The sequence below is a fragment of the Salmo salar genome, chromosome 13 (assembly GCF_965601325.2).
Source record: "Salmo salar chromosome 13, fSalSal1, whole genome shotgun sequence".
Classification (NCBI taxonomy): domain Eukaryota; kingdom Metazoa; phylum Chordata; class Actinopteri; order Salmoniformes; family Salmonidae; genus Salmo; species Salmo salar.
Window position 1 is genome coordinate 71,415,329 of NC_138303.1, and position 23,945 is coordinate 71,439,273.

Below are 23,945 nucleotides of genomic sequence, written 5' to 3' on the forward strand. Positions count from 1 at the left end.
ATTCGGTGTTCCAAAGCAAATCTTTCCAGGTAAGTCAACACGAACATCTGCCTAGAACATCTGCCATGTTGACTCCAATGCTTCCCACAGTACTGTCAAGTTGGCTTGATGTCCTTTGGGTGTTGGACCATTCTTGGTACACACAGGAAACTGTTAAGAAGGAAAAACCCAGCAGTGTTGCCTGTTTTTGACACAAATCGGTGTGCCTGGCACCAAATACCATACTGATTGAAGTGGATTTAGCAAGTGACATCAGTAAGGGATCATAGCGTTCACCTGGATTCACCTGGTCAGTCTATGTAATGGAAAAAGCAGGTGTTCTTAATGTTTTGTATACTCAGTGTATATATGGCTTTAGAGTATATGTTCTCAGAGCACGCACAGAACAGCTGGCAAGCATATTCACTGTCATTTTTAACCTCTCCTGGTCCCAGTCTGTAATCTCCACATGTTTTAAGATGACCACCATCATTCCTGTTCCTAAAAACTCTAAAGCTTCATGCCACAATGACTACCGCCCTGTAGCTCTCAGTTCTGTAATCATGAAGTGCTTTGAGGGACTGGTTATGGAACACAAAAACACCACCATCCCAGCCACCCTAGACCCATTCCAATTTGCATACCGCCCCAACAGATCCATAGATGACGCAATCTCAATTGCTCTTCACACTGCCCTCACCCACCTAGATTAGAGGAATACCTATGTGAGAATGCTGTAAATTGAATACAGCTCAGCGTTCAACAACATTGTTCTCTCCAAGCTCGTCACCAAGCTTAGGACTCTGGGTCTGAACACCTCCCTCTGCAACTGGATCCTGGACTTCCTGACGGGCCGACCCCAGATGGTGAGGGTAGGCAACATCATCTCCGCCACGCTGACCCTTAACACAGGGGCCCCACAAGGGTGTGTGCTTAGTCCCCTCCTGTACTCCTTGTACACCCACGACTGTGTGGCCACGCACAACTCCAACACCATTATCAAGTTCGCTGAAAACACGACGGTGGTAGGCCTGATCACCGGCAACGATGAGTCAGCCTACAGGGAGGAGGTCAGTGACCTGGCAGTGTGGTGCCGGAGCAACAACCTCTCCATCAACGTCAGCAAGAACAAGGAGCTGATCGTGGACACGCCCCCATCCACATCGACAGGGCAGTAGAGCAGGCAGACAGCTTCAAGTTCAGGCTAGCAGTGCTCAGGGTAGGAGTCCCTACTATCCATTTAATCGTATTCATGATCGAAAAGGCAAAACTGATCATAGATCAGCACTCCTATCTGAAACACTTGATAAATATGGGCCCTGATCCTTTTGAACCAGTGTGGGAGTTTAGAGGAGGATAAAGGAGAGACCTTTAGTAACCAGAGCGGGTCTGCAAACTTCTGTGGCTCTTACTTTGCTTTATACTGAGCACTCAACAGTAACCAGCAATCTGGGCTGACACTAGCAAGTGTGTGTGTGTGTGTGTGGTGTGTATGTGTGTGTGTGTGTGTGTGCGCGCGCGCGCACATGGGTGTGTGCATGTGTGTGTGCATGTGTGTGTATACTCGCACGTGCATGTGTGTGATTGCGTACGTGCCTACTGGTAATTGTGTGTGAGTGTGTAGGTAGTGCACACGTGTGTGTGTGTGTTTAAGACGATAAGTGTGGGTCAGGGAGAACATTGCCTATTAAAATTTCATTGGGAGGCTGAGAGCGAGACAAGGGCTAGAAATTGCTTACAACAGTGGAAGATGTACAAATGTAGGATCTCAATTTGATCACCCTGTTATTGCAGGAAAGGCACTAATGTATTCAAGGTTTAAAATGCTTGTAAATTCAGATTTGCCCCCAAAACATTTTTTTATCAATAATTCACATTTCCTGTTGCTGCAGGATTATCTTCCTGCTGTGAGAAACTGGTCAAATTAAGATCCTACACCTGTAGGGACTTTAACTCGCAGACAATGATCTAATAGTGTTGACAGCTCACCCCCAACCGCCTGCAGGTTAGTGGGCCACACACACACACACACACACACACACACACACACACACACAGAGATTTCAAACTAACGACTAGGCATTCAGCCCTCATGGTTAATGTAAGACCAATCTTATTCAAAACTAAAGCTAATGAATTATACAAAGCACACTACAAAAACACACAGCGAGCCAACACAATGCAATCAAGATAATAGCAATGTTGTTTGTGCTTGGTTGACATCCACTTCTCTATACCCTTGTGTGTGTATGTGTGTGTGTGTGTGTGTGTGTGTGTGTGTGTGTGTGTGTGTGTGTGGCCAGTTGCAGTGGCATTGGTATAACTCAAGTCTAAGTTCCCTGTCTAAAAGCCCCAAGAAGGACAGGAGAGGTGACTCCAAGTCCAATAGTACGTCACTCTTCCTTCTCTCTTCCTATAGGCCAGCTGACCTTGAAAGGACCTGTATGGCAGCCAAGGCAGCCAATGATGTGGATGTTTGGGGCGACAGGATTGGGAGGGGTTAAACAGATGGGCACCTGAGCATTAATCATGGTTGGCAGCTTTAGGCGCTGCGCTAAACAGATAGTTAAAAATGGTTGAAGGGTGAAGGTGGGGAGAGTCAACCGGGAGCCAAATGTCTAAGCTCGTTCCTGGTTGTGGAATGCGTTCCTTATTTTCTACCCTTCCTCGCTGTTCTGATATCATCTCAAGTGCACTCTGTCTGTGTTGTAGCATCTTCCTTGACTTCTATTTCTCCCCATCTCATATTTTCATCTCAATATCCTGTCTCTTTCTCTATCGCTTTCTTTCTCCCTCTCTTTCCTTTCTTTCTCCCCCCCTTCTCTCTCTGTCCTGTTAGAGGGAGGCTTGGCACAGTGCTGTAGTTGTAGTGTGTGTCTGGCTCTGGTCCCGAGGTAATGGGCATTGCTTCAGTCCCAGAGAGGAACAAACGGACCATCTGTCGGGTGGCCGGCCCTCTCTCCTCCGCCCCATCCTCCCCTTCTTCCTGTGCCCCGCTCTGCCTTAGTTAAAAGAGGAGCAACCTGATAAAAGTGGGAGATAGCGATAAATACAAGGAGGAAGAGTGTCCAAGATTCAAAATGATAGAAATTGACATAAGTACAGTCCATCTAGTCGAGATATGAGAAATTCACAAATACAGTGGGCAGAGGAAGTACTAAAGATTATTTGCTATATTTTGATTGCATGCGGTTGAAATTTTAGCTGAACATTTTTGATGTTGGTGCATTGAGCTCTCTCTCTCTCTCCCTCTCTCTCCTCTCTCTCTCTCTCTCCTCTCCTCTCCCTCTCTCTCCTCTCTCCTCTCTCCTCTCCTCTCTCTCTCTCTCTCTCTCTCTCTCTCTCTCTCTCTCTCTCTCTCTCTCTCTCTCTCTCTCTCTCTCTCTCTCTCTCTCTCTCTCTCTCCTCTCTCTCTCTCCTCTCTCTCTCTCTCTCTCCTCTCTCTCTCTCTCTCTCTCTCTCTCCCAACAAGGATTTAATTAAAGTCACAGCAATCGTTAATCACTGTGGGCTCGACAATCAATTAATTAACACGTCAGCCGGCCCGAAGCTCGCCACACACTACGGTGACCCGCAGGTGCAGCCCGCAACCCCAGAGGGCTCTGGGTAGAATGGATTTCATTAGCCGTGCGTACGCCACCAATAACGACTGCTAACGATTGCACCCGCTCATTACTTTGGCGATTATGCACCACAGAAACTCGACAGCCAATTACTAAGTCAATGAGTCACCCATAAACCATAAAAAAGTCACTCCTGCGGTCCAATATTCCAATATTAATATCTTGCTCTTAATTTGAATGAATTACATTGCTCAGATGTGTGTCAGACTGGACAGCTTGTATGGCCTGTATGCCACTCACTGAGGCCATATCAATATATCAAGAGGACAGGTTGCCGTGGCATCTGAAAACTGGTATGGCTTTCTATTGCTCTAAATGGCAGTCAGTCATAATAATACAGTGAATTAAACTAAGCTAAATACCATTAAGGATGAGTAGTTACTTATTGTGTATTTATTTCTCTTTTTGTCTCTCTGCATTGTTGGCAAGGGCCCATAAGTAAGCATTTCACTGTCAGTCTTCACTTGGATTTGATTTAGTTGATTGCGTTGCTTTGGAAATAACACTCGGGTGTTATTGCATGCGGTTGCTTAGTGTCACTTAGGAGAGTTACCTCAGACGATTGATATGATGAGACTTGGAGTGCGTTGAGATGCAATGTGAGGTGTTTCATTTCATATGCTATTATGCAGGGCGTGAAGGCATTTACAGAGGAGGAGGGAAAGAGAATTGTTTGGAACGTTCTTTCTACATTTATGAGAATCATTGAGAACATTATTTTTAAGTTCTTAAGAATTATTGGGAACGTTCTTTGTATGTTCTTTTCAGGTACCTGCAGGTTTGTGATCTGGAACGTTCCCTTCTCCATCAGGCTGACACGCTCGTCACCCAGTATCCTTTGGCCGTCCTTCTCCCATTGGATGCTGGGCAGAGGGTTACCCATCACGTGGCACTGCAATTGAGCGGTGGAGCCTGGTGCCAACGTTTGATTGGCTGGCCCTTGGCGGATGATTGGCGGGACTCGGTCGGAGGGTGCTGTGTGGGGGAGGGAAGGAGGGAGAGACAGAGAGTGGGTAAGAGTGTGCATTAAGAGAGTGTGTACCACTGGGCAAACACTGGTTCAATCAACATTGTTTCCACGTCATTTCAATGAAATTATGTTGAACCAACGTGGAATAGACGTTGAATTGACATCTGTGCCCAGTGGGTCGTTGAGTGTATTCCATAAAAACACTATCCTAACCATTTTCAGCATGGAGTCCACCTCGAATTCTGTTGGGACATAACTCTTCATATTAACCAGTGTAAATCACTAACGGCAGGCACGGTGGTGTAAAAATATGCAGACGTAAAATAACGCAGCTCTCAGCGAGTCAACAAACCCCCTGCTCCTGCCCCATTTCACATCCAATCAATGACATAGATATCTTTTGCTCGAGCATGTAGCAATCTAGTTTTTCCCTGTTGCTCTAGAGACGATTTATATGTGAAATAAAACAGCGGTTCAATGAAGTTGGCATTTATTGGTTAGATATTAAAGGGATAGTTAAATAAAAATACTACAATTTCAGTGTCTAGTTTAACAAAACCGTGTGGATTGCAGTCACTCCTTGTCCGTAGACTGCTTTCAAGGCATGGAAAGAAATATCTAAATATTAATTTAGCAGAACCTGTCCCGGTAATGTCAACTTTCAGTCAAAAAAAGTCTACCCATGGCAGTTACTCTACTGAACTGTAGTGTTTTGCCAGTGCAGGCCTTTATTTACCATAACATCTTCACTCATATTGCTTTCTCCCACTGTACAGCATTGTTATGGCTTAACACGTCAAAGTAGCGCTGAATAATTTATTATTTGTTTGACTAAACCTGGAAAATTCTTCTTGAATCGGGGAGGTGGAGGACCATGAATAAGTCATTGACGAGTCAATTACTTTGGCATTTACCATTCCCTCTCCAGTATCAAACAGTTCTGATGGTAAAACCAAGGACATTAGACTGCTGGGATTGGGTACATGCTGAGATTAGGTTTGCAATATTGGGCTTTGTTCCAAGAGGCCAGGAGGATACTTATATGAATAAACATCATGGAAAGGAAACATAATCTTTCACAACATACCACCAAGGTTGTGGACTCAATTCCTGCATTAGTCCACATTCTAAGTGGGTTTGGTTATGTCTGTGCTAAATAGCCATATGGCGTAAGTGGCTTCACTTAAGATACAGTACATATCGAAATGACCTGCCTTCATAGAAGCTAAAAATGGAAAGGAGGAGCAGAGTATGTGTGTGGATTATTGTGTTTGAGTATTTATGTGTGTGCGCGCGTTTGTGTGAAAAGGGAACAGTGTCCACTACACAGTCAGATATGAAGTATAATTACCTTTTGAAGTGTATTGACATTTTCTGCATTGACTAGTATCGAGCAATATAGAACATACAGATGTAGGATCTTAATTTTATCACCCTGTTGTTGCAGGACATTTCCTGCACAGCAGGAGATGCAAACTTGTAATGTATTCACATTTTTAAAAGGCTTATAATGTTTGTCATTTCCACTTAAAAATGGCAGACTTGATATGTCCTAACACATAACCTAGAAAAATGGCCTTGAATTATAATCCACATAACAATTCACATTTCCTGTTCAAATGAAGATCCTACATACAGTATTATGTAAGTAGTACACAGTACATCCATAGTGTACTCCTTGTTTAACCCCTTGGCACTAAATCCCATCCCTCCATAGACTGTTTACCCTGTAGTGAAACACAGGCCCTGGCTATATACTCACTAGACCACCATGCCCTGCAAACAGAGGCCAGCCAATGTACATATATGGATCTGCTCATGCCACCTCTGTATGTCTTGTGTGCACACCATCATGTAAACACCACTGTGTGTGTGCTGACATCTTACAGAGTAACATTCACGAACTATGACTATGACAAAGGGAAAATGAAAAACGAATATTAACTGTATATCGGTTAGCATAACGTACAAGTGCATTGTCGTCTGTATGGTAGGCAGGGAACGGCTAGCTAAGCTACAGTGCTTTGAGGCAGATGCGGAGCACAGATACATCTAAACAACAGTTTATCCCCTTCCTTACTGGGCGCGGCGCGATGAGCGGAGCATATGTTCCCGGCGAGGTTAATTTGCATAGCGCCATTGCGACTTGTCCTGTTTGATTACGTCTCGCTTTACCTCCTGCTGTTCGCTCATTTGGGGGACTGGGGGGGGGGGGCGATGATTTTTAATTTGGGGCGGCTTTGAAGAGTTTTTAATTTATTTAGGTTTAAGCAGTTGTGAAGGGAGTGATGGAGGGTGGAGGGACTGGCAGGGGGGGTAGTCCATGGGCCAAACCCGCAGTCCATGAAATATGTCCAAATAAAACAAGGCGATAAGGTAGTCGGAAAAAGGATGCTTCCCAATGGCACCCTATTCCCATTAAAGTGCACTACTTTTGACCTAGGGCTCTGGTCAAAAGTAGTGCACTATAAAAGGAAGAGGATGCCATATGGGATACACTCAAAGTGTTAGAAGGTAATGGGATTTGAATGTGGGGTTTGTATGAGGAAGGTGCTGGGTTGGGTTTGGGAGGTAGGTTAATTGAAGCCAGCTGTGTGTGATAGTGAGCCCTAGGGGGTAATCAACTTACTCTAGAGCAGGTATTCCCAAACGGATGTATGCGGTACGCCAAATAAAAATGTGATTCACATTTTTATTTTTTTCATTCACATTTTCAAACAGTCCATTTATATTTTCCAACGGGGCTATACATTTGGGGGGTTTTTCCTCGCCTGAGTAGCCTCGTTTCACTGCCAAAAATAAAATGAAACCATCTAGTGTTCAGCGAAATAACAACAAAATGTCAAATACAGGTAGCCTAGTCAAATAACTTACATCCAATCACATTAATCGTTATTCTCTGGCGGAAATTCCACTAACGGTCCATATGTAGCCAAACATAGCTGCTGCTCATTCCGTTTGCTCGAAAATGGTAAATGGTTAAAAAAAGACACATACCAGCTCTGCTGGTAGTACTGCTACTACCAGCAGTACTACTGTACACCTGCACCTCTCGACGACACAAGTTGTTCTGCTTCCACGAGCACATCCAATGGTAGCATCAGTAAATCTACATTTATTGTTAGCCCAGCTAGCATGGACACTGACAGTTGTGAATCTGATGCAGCCGAAAAGTTACTGCCCCTTTACCCAGGAAAGCAACGAACAACAGACAGGGAAGTTGGACCATGGAAGAGGCGCAAATATGATAACAACTACATTGATTTGGGGTTCACTTATATTTGGAGTAGTGCCTTTCGTCAGCCGCAGTGTGCAAAAGTACTATCTCACAACTCGATGAAACCTTCACTCTTCCTTAGAATTTTAGAAACAAAACATGCCAATTACAAAAATAAGCCACTGAGTTTTTTTTAAACGACTTTCGAGTAGTAAGACTTGTATAAAAGCAACAGATACCATTATAAAAAGGGGCTAGAAGGGTCTTATATGGTGAGCTACCGAATGGCTAGGACAGGCAAGCAACATACTATTGTGGAGGACTTAATTGGGACGGCAGGTAGCCTAGTAGTTAGAGCATTGGACTAGTAACTGAAAGGTTGCAAGATCAAATCCCTGAGCTGACAAGGTAAAAATCTGTCGTTCTGCTCCTGAACAAGGCAGTTAACCCACTGTTCCTAAGCTGTCATTGAAAATAAGAATTTGTTCTTCACATCACTAGGGTAGGGGGCAGCATTTTGGATGAAAAGCGTGTCCAAAGTAAACTGCCTGCTATTTGGTAGATTTGGATAGAAAACACTCTAAAGTTTCCAAAACTGTTAAAATAATGTCTGTGAGTATAACAGAACTGATATGGCAGGCAAAAACCTGAGAAAAATCCATCCAGGAAGTGCTATTATTTTGAAAGGCTGTTTTTCCATTGAAAGCCTATCCACCATGCAAAGACTTAGGACCCAGTTCACAATCTCTATTACTTCTTCTACATGTGGCCAGTCTTTAGGCATTGTTTCAGGCTTTTACTCTGAAAAATGAGGGAGATACAGCACTTTCAATGAGTGGACAGTGGAAATTTCCAGACATGAGTCCGGGAGCGTGCCTTTCTTGTTTCTCCTTTTCTATTGACAAAGCTTTTGTCCAGTTGAAATATTATTGAATTTTTATGACAAAAACAACCTGAGGATTGATTTTAACCATCGTTTGACATATTTCTACAAACTTTTATTGTACTTTTTTGATTTTTCATCTGTCTGTTGTGACCGCGCTTTGTTCCAATGGATTGCTAAACAAAACGCACCAACAAAACTGAGGTTTTTGGACATAAAGAGGGACATTATTGAACAAAACTAACATTTATTGTGTAACATGGAGTCTTCGGAGTGCAACCATATGAAAATCATCAAAGGTAAGTCATACATTTTATCACTATTTCTGACTTTTGTTACTCCTCTTCTTGGCTACTGTTTGTAATGATTTGTCTGCTGGGCGCTGTTCTCAGATAATCGTATGGTTTGCTTTCGCCGTAAAGCCTTTTTGAAATCTGACACAGCGGTTGGATTAACAAGAAGTTTATCTTTAAGCTGATGTATAACATTTGTATCTTTTATGTATGTTTATTATGAGAATTTCTGTTTTGTTGAGTTTCACGCTCTGCAATTTCACCGGATGTTGTTTGAGACAGTGGATTATTGAACAAAACGCGCCAACAAAACTGAGGTTTTTGGATATAAACAGAGACTTTATCGAACAAAACGAACATTTATTGAGTAAATGGGAGTCTTGTGAGTGCAAACATATGAAGATCATCAAAGGTAAGTGATTCATTTTATCCCTATTTCTGACTTGTGTAACTCCTCTACTTGGCTTGTTACTGTTTGTAATGATTTGTCTGCTGGGCGCTGTTCTCAGATAATCGCATGATATGCTTTCGCCGTAAAGCCTTTTTGAAATCTGACACCATGGTTGGATTAACAAGAAGTTTAGCTTTAAACCCATGTATAACATTGTATGTTGGAAAGCTCCTTTCATCCCCCTCTTCAAAGGAGGAGACACTCTAGACACAAACTGTTACAGACCTATATCCATCCTGCCCTGCCTTTCTAAAGTCTTTGGAAGCCAAGTGAACAAACAGATCACCGACCATTTCGAATTCCACCGTACCTTCTCCGCTATGCAATCTGGTTTCCGAGCTGGTGACGGGTGCACCTCAGCCACGCTCAAGGTCCTAAATGATATCATAACCACCATCGATAATTGACAGTACTGTGCAGCAGTCTTAATCGACCTGGCCAAGGATTTCGACTCTGTCAATCACCACATTCAACAGCCTTGGTTTCTTCAATGACTGCCTCGCCTGGTTCACTAACTACTTCTCAGATAGAGGTCAGTGTGTCAAATCGGAGGGCCTGTTATCCGGACCTCTGGCAGTCTCTATGGGGGTGCCACAGGGTTCAATTCTCAGGCCGACACTTTTCTCCGTATATATCAATGATGTCGCTCTTGCTGCGGGTGATTCTTTGATCCACCTCTACGGAGATGACACCATTCTGTATACATCTGGCCCTTCTTTGGACACTGTGTTAACGAACCTCCAAATGAGCTTCAACGCCATACAACACTCCTTCCGTGGCCTCCAACAGCTCTTAAATGCTAGTAAAACGAAATGCATGCTCTTCAACTGGACTAGCATCACTACTCTGAATATGTGGACAACTATAAATACCTAGGTGTCTGGCTAGTCTGAAAACTCTCTTTCCAAACTCACATTAAGCATCTCCAATCCAAAGTTAAATCTAGAATCAGCTTCCTATTTCGCAACAAAGCCTCTTTTACTCATGCTGCCAAACATACCCTCGTAAAACTGACTATCCTACAGATCCTTGACTTCGGCGATGTCATTTACAAAATAACCTCCAACACTCTACTCAGAAAATTGAATGCAGTCTATCACAGTGCCATCTGTTTTGTCACCAAAGCCCCATATACTACCCACCACTGTGACCTGTATGCTCTCGTTGGCTGGTCCTCACTACATATTCAACGCCAAACCCACTGGCTCCAGGTCATCTATGTCCTTGCTAGGTAAAGCTCCACCTTATCTCAGCTCACTGGTCACCATAGCAACACCCACCCGTAGCACGTGCTCCAGCAGGTATATTTCACTGGTCATTCCCAAAGTCAACACCTCTTCAGCCTCCTTTCCTTCCAGTTCTCTGCTGCCAATGACTGGAACGAATTGCAAAAAAAATAAAAATCACTGAAGTTGGAGACTTACAGTTGAAATCAGAAGTTTACATACACCTTAGCCAAATTCCCTGTCTTAGGTCAGTTAGGATCACCACTTTATTTTAAGAATGTGAAATGTCAGAATAATAGTAGAGAGAATGATTTATTTCAGCTTTTATTTCTTTCATCACATTCCCAGTGGATCAGAAGTTTACATCCACTCAATTAGTATTTGGTAGCATTGCCTTGTTTAACTTGGGTCAAACGTTTCGGGTAGCCTTCCATAAGCTTCTCACAATAAGTTGGATTCAATTTGGCCCATTCCTCCTGACAGAGCTGGTGTAACGGAGTCAGGCATGTAAGCCTCCTTGCTTGCACACGCTTTTTCAGTTCTTCCCCCAATTTTTCTATAGGATTGAGGTCAGGGCTTTGTGATGGCCACTCCAATACCTTGACTTGGTTGTCCTTAAGCCATTTTGCCACAACTTTGAAAGTATGTTTGGGTCATTATCCATTTGGAAGACCCATTTGCGACGAAGCTTTAACTTCCTGACTGATGTCTTGATGTTGCTTCAATATATCTACATGATGTTCCTCCCTCATGATGCCATCTATTTTGTGAAGTACACCAGTCCATCCTGCAGCAAAGCACCCCCACAACATGATGCTGCCACTCCCGTGCTTCACAGTTGGGATGGTGTTCTTCGGCTTGCAAGCCTCCCCCTTTTTCCTCCAAACATAACGATATTATGGCCAAACAGTTCTATTTTTGTTTCATCAGACCAGAGGACATTTCTCCAAAAAGTATGATCTTTGTCCCCATGTGCAATTGCAAACCGTAGTCTGGCTTTTTTTATGGCAGTTTTGGAGCAGTGGCTTCTTCCTTGCTGAGTGGCCTTTCAAGTTATATCTATATAGGACTCATTTTACTGTGGATATAGATACGTTTGAATCGGTTTCCTCCAGCATCTTCACAAGGTCCTTTGCTGTTGTTCTGGGATTGATTTGCACTTCTCACACCAAAGTACGTTCATCTCTAGGAGACAGAACACGTCTCCTTCCTGAGCGGTATGACGGCTGCGTGGTCCCATGGTGTTTATACTTGCGTACTATTGTTTGTACAGATGAACGTGGTACCTTCAGGCACTTGGAAATTGTTCCCAAGGATGAACCAGACTTGTGGAGGCCTACAACTTTTTTTCTGAGGTCTTGGCTGATTTATTTTTATTTTCCCATGATGTCAAGCAAAGAGGCACTGAGTTTGAAGGTAGGCCTTGAAATACATCCACAGCTACACCTCCAATTGACTCAAATGATGTCAATTAGCCTATCAAAAGCTTCTAAAGCCATGACATCATTTTCTGGAATTTTCAAAGCTGTTTAAAGGCACAGTCAACTTAGTGTATGTAAACTTCTGACCCACTGGAATTGTGATACAGTGAATTATAAGTGAAATAATCTATCTGTAAACAATTGTTGGAAAAATTACTTGTGTCATGCAAAGTAGATGTCCTAACCGACTTGCCAAAACTATAGTTTGTTAACAAGAAATTTGTGGAGTGGTTGAAAAACGAGTTTTAATGACTCCAACCTAAGTCTATGTAAACTTCCAACTTCAACTGTATATCTCCCTCACTAACTTTAAGCGTCAGCTGTCAGAGCAGTTTACCGATCGCTGCAGCTGTACACAGCCCATCTGTAAATAGCCCATACAACCACCTACCTAACTCATTACCATATTTTTTTTTTTTGCTCTTCTGCACACCAGTGTTTCTACCTGCACATCCTCATCTGCACATAAATCACTCCAGTGTAAATTTCTGAATTGTAATTACTTCGCCACTATTGGCCTATTTATTGCCTTACCTCCTTATTGACTGTATTGACTGTACGATTGTTTATCCCATGTGTAACTCTGTGTTGTTTTTGTCGCACTGCTTTGCTTTATCTTGGCCAGGTCGCAGTTTAAATGAGAACTTGTTCTCAACTGGCCTACCTGGTTAAATAAAGGTGAAATAAAAATAAATGTAAAAAAACTCGTGTATTTTCTGCACTATGCAATGATATGGGCAGTGACCATGTAACGCTTTTACAACATACTGCACTGGTTATTAAGGGGCAAAGTATTGACACATTGTTTTTAATTGAGAGAAGACCTTAAAGTTCTCTTTACTGACCATCATTTTCACTTGTCTGACCGCTTGCAAGATGACGAGTTTCTTACATGACTGCTTTATCTGGGTGATGCTTTTTCTCGCCTGAATGATCTGAACCTAGGATTACAGTGTCTCTCCACAACTATATTCAATGTGCGGGACAAAATTGAGGCTATGATTAAGTTGGAGTTCTTCTCTGTCTGCATTAACAAGGACAACACCCAGGTCTTTCCATCATTGTATGATTTTTTTGTGTGCAAATGAACTCAATGTCAAATGTGATATAGTGAAGCACCTGAGTGAGTTGGGTGCGCAATTACGCAGGTACTTTCCCGAAACGGATGACAAAAACAACTGGATTCGTTATCGCTTTCATGCCCTGCCTCCAGTCCACTTACCGATATCTGAACAAGAGAGCCTCATCGAAATTGCAACAAGTGGTTCTGTGAAAATTGAATTTTATCAGAAGCCACTGCCAGATTTCTGGATTGGGCTGCGCTCAAAGTATCCTGTCTTGGCAAATCGTGCTGTTAAGACACTGATGCCCTTTGTAACCACGTACCTACAGTATGTGAGAGTGGATTCTCAGCCCTCATTAGCATGAAAACTAAATACAGGCACAAACTGTCTGTGGAAAATAATTTAAGGCTGAGACTCTCTCCAATACAACCCAACATTGCAGAGTTTTATGCATCCTTTCAAGCACACTCTTCTCCTGAACCTGTGGTGAGTTATGCACAATTTTTGATGAACAAATAAGGTTTTATGTGTAAGACGGTTAAATAAAGTAAGTAAAATTATTGATTATTATTATATTATTTGTGCCCTGGTCCCATAAGAGCACTTTGTCGCTTCCCACGAGCCGGGTTGTGACAAAAACTCACACTCATTCTTATGTTTAATAAATGTATTGTATAGTGTGTGTGTGGCAGGCTTACAATGATGGCAAAAAATAACATTTGAGAGTGCGCTGACCCTGGTGTTAGAGAGGGTACGCAGCTGGAGGTTAAATGTTTTAAGGGGTACGGGACTATAAAAGGTTTGGGAACCACTGCTCTAGAGAAACTCATGCTAGGTTTCTGTCGTTAGAGGTTAGTGTGCAATCACACACACGCAAAGGCACACACTCGCAAAGGCACACACAGGCACACAAATTGAAACACACACACAGACACGCACACTCATTGAGGCTGTTTTGGATGCTTTGGCATGACTTGTGTTTACGGCACTGTGGGAATCCAATCTTTAACGAGACAGTCATTACTGTACAGCCTCACATGCACCGAAGCACAATGCCTTTGCCTCAACACATTCTGTGTTCCAAAGCAAATCGTTTGAGGTAAGTCAACATAAACATCTGCCTAGAATCTATGGGCTATCTGTAGATACACTGAGTATACCAAACATTAGGAACACCTTCCTAATATTGAGTTGCACATTTTCAGATCGCTGCAGCTGGCGACTGGAACGAGCTGCAAAAAAAACACTTAAACTGGACAGTTTTATCTCAATCTCTTCATTCAAAGACTCAATCATGGACACTCTTACTGACAGTTGTGGCTGATTTGCGTGATGTATTGTTGTCTCTACCTTCTTGCCCTTTGTGCTGTTGTCTGTGCCAAATAATATTTGTACCATGTTTTGTGCTGCTACCATATTGTGTTGCTACCATGTTGTTGTCATGTTGTGTTGCTACCATGCTGTGTTGTCATGTGTTGCTGCCTTCCTATGTTGTCGTCTTAGGTCTCGCTTTATGTAGTGTTGTCTCTCTTGTCGTGATGTGTGTTTTGTCTATATTTATTTTTTATTTTTGTATTTTTAATCCCAGCCCCCGTCCCCGCAGGAGGCCTTTTGGTAGGTCATCATTGTAAATAAGATGTTGTTCTTAACTGACTTGCCTACTTAAATAAAAGTTAAATTAATAAAATAAAAATGTATGCTTTGAGCACTCAGTGTATGTGCTGTGACTGAGTGTGGGTGTGTCTGTCCCTGACTTGTGTGTATGAGCACGTTGATATACAACAGATATATTTGTGTATCTTCACTTGCATGTTTATGTGCTATCATTTGTGTGTACATTCATCTGTCCCTGAACACTTTTTCAATATATTTACGACAGATCTGTGAGTGTGTGTGTGTGTGTGTATTTGTGTTTCTCCCACAGACACTCACCACTCTCAACCTCCAGCAGGGCCTTGGTGAGGATGCTCCCGGCAACAGAGATGGCCTGACAGATGTAGTATCCCGAGTCCTCACTGAGGACGTCTGTGATGGTCAGCTCCCCGCTCAGAGACACAGAGTATCGGCCGGACTGGGCAGCTTCCTGGATGGGGAACAGCAGGATCTGGGGAGGCAGGAAATGACACAACACCACATAACAGGTAGGCTGAAACCAGTCAGCACAGGGGGGATAAAACATCACAACACCATGTCACACATCTGGTAGGCTGAAACTGGTCAGCACAGGTAAAGAATATCATCATTTCTTACTGTAATTTGTACAAGCTACCTTCTTTTCACTCTGTCATTTAGGTTCGTATTGTGGAGTAACTAAAAAGTTGTTGATCCGTCCTCAGTTTTTTCCTATCACAGCCGTTAAACTCTAACTGTTTTAAAGTCACCGTTGGCCTCATGGTGAAATCCTTGAGCGGTTTCTTTCCTCTCCGGCAACTGAGTTAGGAAGAACGCCTGTATCTTTGTAGTGACTGGGTGTATTGATACACCATCTAAAGTTAAATGAATAACTTCACCATGCTCAAAGGGATATTCAATGTCTGCTTTTTTTTAATTTTTACCGATCCACCAATAGGTGCCCTTCTTTGCGAGATTTTGGAAAACCTCCCTGGTCTTTGTTGTTGAATCTTTGTTTGAAATTCACTGCTCGAATGAGGGACCTTACAGATAATTGTATGTGTGGGGTACAGAGATGACGTAGTCATACAAAAATCATGTTAAACATTATTATTGCACACAGAGAGAGTCCATGCAATGTATTATGTGACAAGCAAATGTTTTATACTGAACTCATTTAGTCTTGCCATAACAAAGAGGTTGAATACTTGTTGACTCAAGACATTTCAGCTTCAAATGTTTAATGAATTTGTAAACATTTCTAAAAACATAATTCCAATTTGACATTATGGGGTATTATGTGAAGGCCAGTGACACAAAAACTCTAATTAATTCATTTTAAATGCAGACTGTAACACAACAAAATGTGGAAAAAGTCAAGGGGTGTGAATACTTTCTGAAGGCACTGTATGTGTGTGTGTGTGTTTGTTACATGCATGCAGTGTAATACACTACCAGTCAAAAGTTTGGACACACCTACTCATTCAAGGGTTTTTCTTTATTTTTACTATTTTCTACATTGTAGATTAGTGGGGGAAAAAGTGTTAAACAACTGAAAATATATTTTATATTCTTCAAAGTAGCCACCTTTTGCACACGCTTGGCATTCTCTCAACCAGATTCACCTGGAATGCTTTTCCAACAGTCTTGAAGGAGTTCCCACATATGCTGAGCACTTGTTGGCTGCTTTTCCTTCACTCTGCGGTCCAACTCATCCCAAACCATCTCCATTGGGTTGAGGTCGGGTGATTGTGGAGGCCAGGTCATCTGATGCAGCACTCCATCACTCTCCTTCTTTGTCAAATAGCCCTTGCGCAGCTTGGAGGTGTGTTGGGCCATTGTCCTGTAGAAAAACAAATGATAGTCCCACTAAGCACAAACCAGATGTGATGGTGTATCGTTGCAGAATGCTGTGGTAGCCATGCTGGCTAAGTGTGCCTTGAATTCTAAATCACCATCACACCTCCTCCTCCATGCTTCACGGTGGGAACTACACATGCGGAGATCATTCATTTACCTACTCTGCGTCTCACAAAGACACAGATGTTGGAACCAAAAATCTCAAATTTGGACTCAAAAGACCAAAGGACATATTTCCACCGGTTTAATGTCCATTGCTCATGTTTCTTAACCCAAGTAAATCTCTTCTTGTTATTGGTGTCCTTTAGTAGTGGTTTCTTTGCAGGAATTTGACCACGAAGTCCTGATTCAAGCAGTCTCCTCTGAACAGTTGATGTTGAGATGTGTCTGTTACTTGAACTCTGTGTATTTATTTGGGCTGCAATTTCTGAAGCTGGTAACTCTACTGAACTTATCCTCTCCACCATAGGTAACTCTGGGTCTTCCTTTCTTGTGGCGGTCTTCATGAGAGCCAGTTTCAGCATCCCTCTTGATGGTTTTTGCAACTGAACTTTAACATTTCCGGATTGACTGATCTTGACTGACCTGAAATTCCACAAATGTACTTTTAACCACGCACACCTATTAATTGAAATGTATTCCAGGTGACTACCTCATGAAGCTAGTTGAGAGAATTCCAAGAGTGTGCAAAGCTGTCATTAAGGCAAAGGGTGGCTACTTTGAAGAATCTCAATGTTTAACACTTTTTTGGTTAGTGCATGATTCCATATGTGTTATTTCATAGTTTTGATGTCTTCACTTATTCTACAATGTAGAACATTTTAAAACTAAAGAAAAACCCTTGAATGAATAGGTGTGTCCAAACCTTTGACTGGTACTGTATGTGTGTGTGGTTTTCGCTGCCTCCAATGTGAATTTCGCGGGGTTCCAGGAGTGCGATGCTCTTTGACTCTGTCCTCGAAGAGGCTTAGAGCTGATCGGTGGAGAGCCCGTGGCTAGAGGTCAAGGGTGAAGGTATAATTGTGTGTGCGATGGAGAGAGGCAGAGAAAGAGGGAGAAAGGGAGGGGTTCACAGTGATGCTTAGAGGGAGAAGAGGGTCACAGAGGAATAGAGGGAGGGATAGAAAGAGGGAGGAGAGGGGCACAGAGGGATAGAGGGAATCATTTCGCTGCCCAGAGACAGTTAGACCAAAGAGAAGCCCTCAGTTATGCTCTCCATGGGTCTTGTGCTATTTAGAGCCAGGCAGTTTGGTGTTATCTAACACAGCCCTGGCAGGGCTACAAAGGGGGGCGCTCTCTCTCTCCCTCCCTCTTTCCCTCTCTCTCTGCACCTCCTATACAGTACTCCCACATACAATCCTTCGCTCTTTCCTTCTGCTTTCATCTACTTTTCCCATTCCCCTACCCTCTTTCCCATTGGCAACTCTCTGTTTCTACATCTCCCACTCTCTAGCTATACCAACCAACCCTTCACTCCCTCTTTCCACCTTCGCCCTCTTCATCTCTCTCTCTCTCCATCTCTCCCCCTCATCTGTCCCTAAGAGCGGTGCTACAGGCTCCCATGCACACACTCCCACCAGGCCTTTCAGCATGTTGATGCTTCGCAGAACCCTCTGGATTCTAACAGTGACACACACACACACACACACATACTCTCTCCGATGCCTAAGGAGCCTATATACTCCTGGTGAGATCTGCTCTAAAGTGTAATATATCAAGGGGATTGCACATTACACCACAGACACTAGAGTTCGCCTGTGTGTGTGTGTGTGTGTGTGTGTGTGTGTGTGTGTGTGTGTGTTTATGTTTTTAATCAGACATGACGCCATATACGCCATCTTTTGTGGACCCCAGGAAGAGTATAGCTGCTGAGTTAAAATACTATCCAACAATTCATTCAATGTGTGTGTTTCTCAGTGTGACTTGCCCAGGGACTGCGCTCAACTGAGAGAAAGCAGAGCCTGATAGCGACATTCAACGCTAGCAGAGCCAAGATCATGACAGATAGACTAGATAAGGTTCTCCTTAGGATAACCTTTATTTAACTAGGCAAGTCAGTTAAGAACACATTCTTATTTAGAATGACGGCCTACCCCAGCCAAACCCTAACGACGTTGTGCGCCGCCCTATGGGACTCCCAATTACGGCCGGTTGTGATACAGCCTGGAATCGAACCAGGTTGGTGGTCGCATGGCCATTTTTAAACCATGTTTTAATGATACCAATGAAATGTGTTTATATTGTACCAGTTTTCATAAGGAGGTTTATATTATGTGTGGGAACTGTATCCACCATCAACTTTTTACTTATCTGTATCCATGGAAGCCATTTTGTGCCAAAACCATGCTGACTGAACACCAGTTTCCACAGTGGAGTGGTCATATTGGTGTATACAGAACAACTGTGACCTGAGCTGATACAATATTCCATGGTGTGTGTCTTACCTGGCTGCCTTCTTTCTGCCAGAACACAGCGGGTGGAGGGTTGCCCTTGGTGCCACAGAGGAAGGTTACGGTGCGACCCTGGGCTGTGATCTGGTCCCGGGGTCGAACAACGATCTGAGGGGGCACTGTAGAGAGAGGGAAGAGTATGTTAGAATATCTAAAAAAGATGTGCATGTTTTTATTTCTGCTGGATTGTGTGTTAATTCATTTCTCTATGTCAGGATGTGTGTGTGTCCACGTGTGTGAGTGACCCTTTCTTAATGTGAGTGTGTGTCAGGTCTGCATGCACTGTGTATGTCCACCAAGCTGTCACCACTGACACGTGTGTAATTCTTAGGGGCCCACCAAAACACTGTGTGATGATAACAGTTCATCCCTTTCTATATAACACAAACACTATGGGCACACACACACACACACACACACACACACACAGACACACACACCTCTGTTTAAAATCACCACTTTGACACCCAAACCAGCTCAAAGGGCTGTGTTTTGAAATGTCAGAAAGAGGACAAAGCATTGACGGATAACAGAGATGCAATGAGGGTGCTTTGTGTGTGTGGATTTCTAGTACACACTTGACAATTTCTTGTACACACTTGTCTTCATTGAGAAACTCCATGTAGGCAGAAGCACCACCACATTTAACATTGATAAAGAGCTTTACAAAATGAGTACTGGTCGGTGCAGTGATAGAACTGAGCATCACTTTCATGTCGCTACAGCGACGACATTCGACTTGTGCACGGTTTCTCCAATTACAATTTCTTCACATATTACATCTGTTTTCATGGGCTCGTGTTTTGAAGCCCTCTCGAGAAAATACTGTTCATGTCGAAAATCCATGCTATTACAAACTTGCTTCCTCATATTATCGTTGCGATGCTGACCCGAGCACGAGCCACTGCAGCTAATAGGACTAGGATCGTTTTTTTAAAGCTCTACTTACAAGAATGTGACCCAGTGTAATTTGCAGCTAGTTAGCACTGGCTAGTTGAATTCTCATTGGCCTCTGTGTCCTTGCCAAAAGTATAGGATCATTGGAGCCGGCTCTTCTATATGCTAATTGGCTACCATATATCGGCTGCTGGAGGAGCATATAGAGGATCCCACTCTGCCTCTCTATCCAACCCAGTCACGTACATCTTAAACTAGGACACAAATCTGGAAGTTGGGGGGTCACTTCTTGATCAAGGACCTTGTAAAAATTATGTATTTGAAAGACAATAATAATAAAATGGGAAATAGGGGAGAAACCCCCCCCACTATATCCTCACAATCTCTCCTCCATGAGACCTATCACACCCACGCACGTACCCAAACACACACATACAGCAACCTCTTGATTGCTATTGATCACACCACGAGCTATTGGCTCATTTTGCACGGAGGGACTGAATGTGTAATGATGTAACCTTTGCCCTTGTGGTGCCTAATTGATTTCTCATCTCCCTGCCTGATCCCCCTCTCTTATTTCCCTTTCACTCTCAATTGGAGATTGAGAGGAGGGGAAGGGAGGGAGGGTGGAAAGAAATGTATTGAAAGCCAGGGAGTAGAGAGAAAGGAGAGAGGTGGTGTGTGTGTGTGTGTGGTGTGTGTGTGTGTGTGTGTGTGTGTGTGTGTGTGTGTGTGTGTGTGTGTGTGTGTGTGTGTGTGTGTGTGTGTGTGTGTGTGTGTGTGTGTGTGTGTGTGTGTGTGTGTGTGTGTGTGTGTGTGTGTGTGTGTGTGAGAGAGCTGGTCCTGGGGCTCTGTTCTCAAACACAAACAGACCCCACAGAGACCCAGGACAGCAACAGAATTAGACCCAACCAAAAGATAATTACTTGACACATTGGATAGAATTAACAAAAAAACAGAGCAAACTAGAATGCTATTTGGCCCTAAACAGAGAGTACACAGTGGCAGAATACCTGACCACTGTGACTGACCCACAATTAAGGAAATCTTTGACTATGTACAGACTCAGTGAGCATAGCCTTGCTATTGAGAAAGGCTGCCGAAGGCAGACCTGGCTCTCAAGAGAAGACAGGCTATGTGCACACTGCCCACAAAATGAGGTGAAAACTGAGCTGCACTTCCTAACCTCCTGCCAAAAGTATGACCATATTAGAGACACATATTTCGCTCAGATTACACAGACCCACAAAGAATTTGAAAACAAATCCAATTTTGATAAACTCCCATATCTGTTGGGTGAAATGCCACAGTGTGCAATCACAGCAGCAAGATTTGTGACCTGTTGCCACAAGAAAAGGGCAACCAGTGAAGCGCAAACACCACTATATTTATGTTTATTTACTTTACCTTTTCATACTTTAACTATTTGCACATCATTACAACACTGTATATAGACTTAATATGACATTTGAAATGTCTTTATTCTTTTGGAACTGTTGTGAGAGTAAATTCTACCGTTAATTTTGTGTTGTTCATTTCACTTTTGTTTATTATCTATTTCACTTGCTTTGGCAATGTAAACATATGTTTCTCATGCCAATAAAGCCCCTTAAATTGAATTGAAAGAAAGAAGAGATAGTTTGGGGGAGTGAGAGGTCAGAGAGAGGTCAGCGAGAGGAGGAGGCAAAAAAGAGAGCGAGAGAGTAGAGAGATGGAGGGAGGTACATTTACAGAGAGGAGGAAGTAAAAGGAAAAGCGAGAGAGGTCTGGCAGAGCACATACATAGTGCCTTGGGTAGTATCCTCATTACCTCTGCTCCCATTTCCTTTCAATTAATCAAACCAATAGACTTTCAAGGAGCAAAATCTCAGCATTCATTATCGACCCACCTAGAGAAGTTAGTCTAACAGAAAAACTATAACCAATTCGTTCGGTTACCTGCTCTGTGTATTTTCACTTTGTGAGGTGTGTTTAATTCAGGATGGTTGCTCTATTTCCGAAGTGTGTACATTCTTAGAAACAAAAGATGCTATCTAGAACCTAAAATGGTTCTTCGGCTGTCTCCATGGAGAACCCTTTGAAGAACACTTTTTGATTCCAGGTAGAACCCTTTTGCTTGTTCTAAAATAGTTCTACCTGGAACAAAAAGGGTTCTGCTATGGGGACAGCCGAAGAACCCTTTGAGAACCTTTTTTTCTAAGTGTACCACAAGCTTTCATCCTCCTCGATCAACCCCTTCTCCCTGCCACCCTCGCTCTTCGCACAGTGGGACATAAATCACTCGCAAAATAGACCCAGGGCAGAGGTCGCGGAGGGTCGTGTCCAGGGGTCAAACGAGACTCCACATGCCAACCCTAAAGGTCAACAAGGTCAAACCTGACATCCCCTGCTGTCTGTCATTTGGGCTTTGGGCTGTGGGGCAGAAGAAGAGCTAGCTAGCGAACAAAAGTAAACACCAGCAAAAGGCATAATCTATGTTTCACCATATTCTGTCTCAGTAGCTATCTCCGGGGCATACGCTCCTATTGATTCAATCCCATTCTCACGGTTGACGCAAGCGCTGAAATAGTGAAGAAACGCAGCGTAATACCCACATCTTATGTAACCTCACCGTAGGCTTGTGCACACACAGACACGTACAACAAAAATGCACTATCAAAACAAGCAAAGCCAACGTACAGTGCCTTCAGAAAGCATTCACAACCCTTGACTTTTTCCATAATTTGTTGTGCTATGCAGTCTGAATTTAAAATGGATTAAATAGAGATAGTTTGTCACTGGTCTACACTCTAAAAACAAATGTGCTATCTTGAACCTAAAAGGGTTCTTCAGCTATCCCCATAGGATAACCCTTTGAAGAACCTTTTTGGTTCCAGGTAGAACCCTTTTGAGTTCCATGTAGAACCCTCCAATCCAAAAAGGACTGTGGTGTTGATGGTATCCTCACCTAGACTACTTTATCACTGACCTCGACCCAGAGTCTCTCAGAGCGTTCACAGTCAGCCCACTGACACCCCTATCAGATCACAGCAAAATCACAGTCTACTTGAACAGAGCAATACTCAATCATGAGGCATCAAAGCCAAAGGAACTGAGTAATATTAAGAAATGCTATAGTTGGAAGGAATGTAGTGTGGAAACCTACCAAAAAACAATTAGGCAACAACAATTTCAATCCCTTTTAGACAACTTCCTGGACAAAACATTCCACTGTAATAGTGAAGGTATAAACTTGGCAGCATAAAATCTTAACATTATATTTGACCTCTCAGCTTCCCTATCAAATCTAAAAATGTCAAACAGAAAACCGAAGAAAATGAACAACAATGACAAATGGTTTGATGAAGAATGCAAAAACCTAAGAAAGAAATTGAGAAACCTGTCCAACCAAAAACATAGAGACCCAGAAAACCTGAGTCTACGCATTCACTATGGTGAATCACTAAAACAATACATAAATACAATACGGAAAAAGAAGGAACAGCACATCAGAAATCAGCTCAATGTAATTGAAGAATCCATAGACCCTAACCACTTCTGGGAAAATTGGAAAACACTAAACAACACGAGAATTATCTTTCCAAAATGGAGATGTATGGGTAAACCACTTCTCCAATCTTTTTGGATCTATAACAAAGAACAAACAGCAAAACATATACATGATCAAATACAAATCTTAGAATCAACTATTAAAGACTACCAGAACCCACTGGATTCTCCAATTACCTTGAATGAACTACAGGACAAAATAAAAACCCTCCAACCCAAAAAGGCCTGTGGTGTTGATGGTATCCTCAATGAAATTATAAAATATACAGACAACAAATTCCAATTGGTTATACTAAAACTCTTTAACATCCTTAGCTCTGGCATCTTCCCCAATATTTGTAACCACTGACTGATCAGCCAAATCCACAAAAGTGGAGACAAATTTGACCCC

General features: G+C 42.8%; 1 protein-coding gene across 4 annotated transcripts in view; it reads right to left on the reverse strand.

Annotated features, from left to right (window-relative positions):
* LOC106567652 (roundabout homolog 3) overlaps positions 1-23,945 on the reverse strand; it is a 306,687-nt gene that overhangs the window by 30,730 nt on the left and 252,012 nt on the right. For all 4 annotated transcript variants that reach the window (XM_014137193.3, XM_014137191.3, XM_014137190.3 and 1 more), the window contains 3 exons: positions 19,103-19,227; positions 15,120-15,291; positions 4,375-4,577 (listed from right to left, as the gene is read on the reverse strand). In XM_014137193.3, coding sequence (XP_013992668.1) covers positions 4,375-4,577; positions 15,120-15,291; positions 19,103-19,227 — 500 coding nt within the window. The remainder of the gene's footprint in view (positions 1-4,374; positions 4,578-15,119; positions 15,292-19,102; positions 19,228-23,945) is intronic.